This window comes from Vicia villosa, linkage group LG6, assembly GCF_029867415.1.
Source record: "Vicia villosa cultivar HV-30 ecotype Madison, WI linkage group LG6, Vvil1.0, whole genome shotgun sequence".
NCBI classification, from domain to species: domain Eukaryota; kingdom Viridiplantae; phylum Streptophyta; class Magnoliopsida; order Fabales; family Fabaceae; genus Vicia; species Vicia villosa.
The window spans coordinates 147,239,834-147,246,224 of record NC_081185.1 but is presented as its reverse complement, the minus strand read 5'-3'; the positions used below and the strand labels follow the sequence as shown (position 1 = coordinate 147,246,224).

Sequence of the window (6,391 nt, the reverse complement as noted above, 5' to 3'; positions counted from 1 at the left end):
TGGAGATTGTTGATATTGGTTGAAAATATACATGTTGATACTCTTTATGGTGGAGTATGATTGTCGGCGAAGACAATGAAAGCTTATGTATTATTTTCTATTAAGGTTGTATTAGAGTGTCGTGAGATGTAGTTAAATATTTGTTTTGGAGGATGTGAGTCTACTTGGGGTCTAGGGTAGTGAAGAGTATATTATGTGTTGTAACAATTTTCACTTAGTGTTATTCTCATGTTAGTGTTATTATTTTGTTGTCATTTGACAACGAGCATGGGTTTTTTTCGACAACTAACATGTTGGAGAGTCTGGGAGAGTCGGGAGCACCAACAGGATCAATGCTCCAGGACCACAAGAGAATGAGACATCATATCTCAACACAAAATATTAAGGTGTTAGGTAAATGAGTCATCTCTATTATAAAAATAACATTCCACTTATTCATAGACAATATAAAACTTTAACTTTTGTGCACTATTCTTAAGACATAAAATTCGAAGAAAGACATTTGCAACTGGCTAGGATAGTTCCTTACACGGGCGAATTCCCACACTCACAATACTCCCCACAACTTTCGCCTACTGAACTTGGGCTGGTAAGCTCCGGGGCCTCTTTCCTTCCCCTGTGTTCCTCCCCCGTGCATCCATCATATTGTATCTTATTTATTTAATTTCGTATCATACCTTATCTTTATTCTATGTGTTTGGTTCGAGGTAAAGCGAGGGGAGGGGAGGGGAGGGGAGTGGAGGGAATATTTAAAATGAAATGTGTTTGGTTCAATTTTTAGGAGGGGAGAGGAGGGGAGGGGAGGGGAGCAAAATCCCTCCAAATGACACTTTTTGTGTTCCCCAAATCGGGGGGATTCGGAGGGGAGGGGATTTGAGTTTTAATATTAATTAAATTAATATATTTTACAATTGAATATCATATCACTTATATAAAATTACAATGATAAAATTGTAAATTATTATTAAAATTTCTCCCCTCCTCTCGTGAACCAAACATATTTTTAAAAGAAATCCCTTCCCTCTCCTCCCCTCCCCTGGTTTGAACCAAACATATATATAATTACAAAAAATCCCTCCCCTCCCCTTCCCTTCCCTCCATTAAAATTCCTCCCCTCCCCCTCATTTGAACCAAACAGACCCTAATTTATCTACACACCAAAGAGAAGGTCTTTCTGCCGTTTTTGATTTGGGTGTGTAATATATTTTGACTGTTTGATAGAAAATAACATATCCCTTTTAATTTAGTTTATTTAAGATTTATCATCACCAAACAAAAATAGTAGTCTTGATATATTGATCAATGAATAAGATAACACAATGTAAAAGATTTCATATTATGTAGGAGAAAATATATGCATGATAACACAATGTAAAAACTAAAATGAATACCCTAGAACTTTTGTATACAAAATTATAACTTAATCATTTGGTTTATTGTCTGGATGATTGAAACTCAACTTTACCTAATTGAAGAACCTCAATATTAAGGCTTATAGTTTTTTTTTTTTCTTTTTAATTTTCAACACTTGATGATCTTATCCATGTTTACTACTACTTCCTTTATTAAATGTACAAAAGAAAACTTAAACAATTTGATTCATTTCTGATTTTTGCATCTGCATTTAGCTCTTTTTGCACTCATAATCTGCATAAAGTAATTAAAAATATATATTAGTAGTAAACACATGAACTAATCATGATTAATTGCATGGCAATAAGTAGAGGATCTCTTTAAGTACCTTTAATTGTTTTTGAAGATCTTTAATGTACTCTGCAGCCAAATCCAACATTTCTGATGTGCAAGTTTGCTGCCAAGAATTAAACAATGTTTAACTTCCCAAACACAACTGTCCCCCAAAAAAAAAATCAACAATATTATGAGATGATGAATCTGACCTTGTCAATGTTTGGAACAAGCTCTTGCAACTTTTTCATTCGCTCGCTTATTCGAGTTCTTCTTACCCTTTCTGCGACGCTTCTGGGATGCGTTGCGCAGCCTCGCTTTGCTCTAATACTGCTAGGAACAGAAGAATCTGGGAACTGATGTAAATTCTCCATAACAAACATTTCTGATGATTTTCTTGGCAAACTCATGTGATGTGATAATGTATTTACTTGATTTCCTACCTCTACATTCTGAACATAAAAATCACGAGTCGGTAAAAATAGAGATCAAAAGTGCATTTAAACCTGATAAAAAATCATTGAACATGTTATATACCTGATGATTATAATCATAAAAGAATTTATGACCATCACTCCCCATTTTGGAGTTCTGTGATAATGTTCCCAAGGAAGAAGAGCTTGGTGAGAATCCGATATGATTCTTCAATATGCTCATAGATAGAGTAAGTTCACCATCACTTTCATTCACTCCATCATAGTTTTCAACACCTTTCGTAGTTTCGTAACCTGCAATTTACATTTATATACGTAAATATTAGTGTATAAATGAATTGATTGATCATGATCCTATTCGACACATATTGCTAGCTAGGTATAATCCCTTTTTATAAATATAGACAGAGAATGAATTATCCAATGTTTGATTAGCATTTGTAGAATTAAGTAATACTCTCTCATGATTTGGATCAGCAAATTCTAAACAACCATAAATTGGACAAACATAAGCAATGTGACCAATAATACAAATACCAACTTCAACATCCACCCGCATGTCTAGCGCGGGCGTGGGAGAAATACCAACATTGTAGTCTTTAATCCAATTCTGATATCATGTTAAATATGTTTGGATCTCAACTCCAAAAAAAAGAGGTTACCCTCACATATTTATCCATTCAACCGTCCGGAAATCTAAGCAATGTGAGACTTCAAACAAACTTTAACAACACAAATATCAAATTCTAATAATGTTTATGATAAAATTAGTAATGTTTATTTTTTAACAAAAAAAAGTACAACTGATACTCTTTTTGAGATAGTGAATCTGATTGGACAAGTGATTTAGACGATAGAAGATCAACATGTGGTTCGTGTTTGGCCCTTACCTTGTTGCATGGAGCTTGAAGAAGGAGTCCCTTGTGGCTCACTCAAGTATAGAAGCGGAATACCGCGCCCTAGCACACACGACTTTAGAACTTTTATGGATTGAATCACTAGTCACATAACTTCATATCAACTATTTCACTCCTAATTTACTATCAACTATTTCACTCCTAATTTACTCTGTGATAATTTCAGTGCAGTTTTGCTATCACATAATCCGGTTTCGCACGCACAAACTAATCATATAGAACTAGACATTCATTTTGTTCGAGAGAGAATAGTAGCAGGGAAGCTGCATATTCAACATGTACATGTTCATACTCAAATTGCAGATATATGCTACTAAACCAGTTCCTACCACCTTGTTTACTGAATTTTGTTCCAAATTCAAGGTCATAGCCTTACTACACTCCCTGAGAGTTTGAGGGGGAGTATTGGAGTAATATCTAGTTAGAGTTAGGTATAGTGAGTTATACTAACTATAGGAAGGTTGTTAGGGTGTGAAGAAAGTTAGTTAGAAAGTATAACAAACCTATGCTACTATATAAGCTCCTCTCTTGTAATCAATACAATGAATTATACAGTGCATGAAGATCATGCACCCTCTCTTCATCATGAGATTCATCTCTCACATTGCATTCATGCATGAATCCTCATTTAATAGGTTTGAATGCCTAGACATAAGACATCCATGTTATTATTTCAATTGAATTTGTTCTAGTCCTTCTTTTGCTTAGGTGAAGTAACATGCATGTCTATCCTAATGAAAACATTTGCGGTAGTATTCGCAACCATTGGCTGCAGTGATTGTAAATCACATTATGTAGAGTATTCACAAAAATAAAAATAAAAATACCTTTCTTATTATTCATATGATAGATGATAGATTTAAGAGATATATTAAAAGGATTAGAGGTATATATAAAGCGGTGAAATATTGTTGATGATCAGATAGTTATGAAACTGCAAATAACAATTTAAAACTAAGGCTACAATTTTGTTAAAAGTTATACTTTCAATAGAATCATATAGTCATCTCCAATCACCATGCACTATATATAACTAAAAATTGTACTAGTATTACTTAAGCATAAATTATTTTCTATTTCAAATGCTATTTTAAGAAAATATAGTAAAAACCCAAAAGAAATGATGAAATTAGAAGAAACAAAAAGTCAAAAAAGTAGAAAAAGCAGAAACATAAGAGTAAGTATTACAAGTACCATTTTGAAAGGAGATGATGTTATTGGAGAAATGAGCAGCAGAAGAACTACTTGGTTGATCCATTCCCCTTCCCATAGAAGAACCAACAAGCATGCTTGAACTTGCACCGGAAGAACTTGTAGAGCGGAAACGAAGCAACCTTTGGTTTTGTTGGAGTTCTTGATAACCAGAATTCAAATCCATTAGTATTAATCTTTGACACGGTGAATTTGAAAAACCAAAAACGAAATGAATAATAATGGTTAGGTGTAGAAGAAGGAAGATGAAGAGAAAAAGAGAAGAAAGAAGATATGAATAATTTAATGTTTTTTTGTGACGTCAACCGGCGTCGCAGTACCCAATAATACTATTGTCTTTTACTGGATAATGATTCCAAACAAGGAAACTATATATTTTTAAATTCCAATTTGCCAACATGATTTTTTTTTGGTTCTACCAACATGACTATATTTATTACTTGTTTTATTTTAGTCGTACAATAAATCTTTCTAAATTTAAAAATCAGTGTTTTTTAAAGTTGTTTTTTGCATCAAAATTTTGAATTTGAATTGTGTGCCATTAAAATTTTATGCAGGGAAGCAGTCAACTATACTAGTATCAATTGGATTAAGATTTTAATTTGAGTTGTGTGAGGTTTAGTTTGACTACAAATTTTAACTTTTAAATAGCTAAAATATTAAAATTGAAAATTTCATGATTTCTCTTTATTTAATGACCATTCACAAATTGTGTGGATGATAGGGTCAATGAAATTGTGATTATATGTAGGATAAGAATTGGTTTGAGTAAATTCGAACTAAAGCAGAATTTAAATTAAATTATGGTATATGAGTTGGGTATTTTTTTTTTAGTTTAGACAAAATTTAAATCTAATTAATAAAATTCAATGTTAATTTGTTTGAATAATGAATTTTTTAAATTCTACCCACGAGCTCATCTACTCGAACCAATCATAATTAATCTGAACAATTTATATCACCATTATCATAGAAATTAGTATAAAGTATTCAATTTTAAAAAAAATATATTGAAACATCATTTTTTATATTAACAATCTATAATCTATATGGAGACACAAAAATTAGAGATTTTATATTATTATAGAAAACTAAATTAAATATTTTTTAAAATTATTTTTGCACATTTATTTCTAATATATCTTATCAATCCAACTCAAACCAACCCGTTATTTTTCAGTTTGGTTGAGTTTAATTTTTATCATAAAAATGTAGAAATTCAATCCAAACCAATTCATATATTTTTAATTGATTTGAACAACTAATTATTTTGAAACTGAACCATCTTGAAACTGAACCAAATCGACTCGTAAACACCCATAATTACGAATGATAATAAATGAAATCAACTAATTTTTTTAAATAAAAAATAATTTAATTTTTTAATAAATCTATTTTGTTTAAAAGGTTAAACCACATATCATAAAAAATTATTTTAAATTAAAATATAAAAATAGAATTTAAAGTTTAATTATCTTAAAAAACTTATAAAAATAAATCTTATGGACAATGTTATGAGTTGTTTTTCTAGTTGTTCTCAAATAAATCTTATGAACAATGTCATGAGATTAAAATAAAAAAGTTAGAGGAATCTTATGTTAAGTTGTTTTCCGTTAAGTTTTCAAAATCAAGGCCTTTGCATGGAGACTTTTTGTGAATAGGCTTCCAACCAAAGATCTTTTGAAAGTTAGAGGTATGGCTTTGCCCGCTTCTAATTTACTTTGTATTTTTTGTGGGTTACATTTGGAAGATAGAGACCATATTTTCATCAAATATAATGTAATTAAACTTGTTTGGAAAGATATTGGTGAGTGGGTGGATTATTCGGGTTGGAAGGAGGAAGAATCCGTTTTTTATGGAATGGTATACCATGAGTCGTATGAAAAGAATTAGAGAAGGTAAATTGGGGGTGTTATGGTTGGCCACTTGTTGCATTAGTTGGTTGACAAGAAATGACTTTTGCTTTAAAAATGAGGTGTGGAATGAAAATGATATTGTGTGGAAAATCAAGGTTTTGTTGTGGAGATGGTCTTTCTTTGGTGACATTACTTATTCCAATTGTAACTTTTACGATTTTTGTAAAGACCCGTTGTCTTTTTTATCGCGACTGTAATTGGTTTGTAATATCGTTTTTTGTCGGAC

At 31.4% G+C, this 6,391-nt stretch overlaps 1 protein-coding gene across 1 annotated transcript; it reads right to left on the bottom strand.

Moving 5' to 3' along the window:
- Positions 1–1,150: 1,150 nt before the first annotated feature.
- On the bottom strand, positions 1,151–4,476 carry LOC131612674 (transcription factor bHLH130-like). The gene is made up of 5 exons (XM_058884439.1): positions 4,232–4,476; positions 2,224–2,414; positions 1,899–2,138; positions 1,742–1,810; positions 1,151–1,647 (listed from the first exon to the last, which is right to left on the bottom strand). The coding sequence occupies exons 1-5, from the start codon at positions 4,413–4,415 to the stop codon at positions 1,600–1,602; spliced, it is 732 nt and encodes a 243-aa protein (XP_058740422.1). The 5' UTR covers positions 4,416–4,476; the 3' UTR covers positions 1,151–1,599.
- Positions 4,477–6,391: the final 1,915 nt, after the last annotated feature.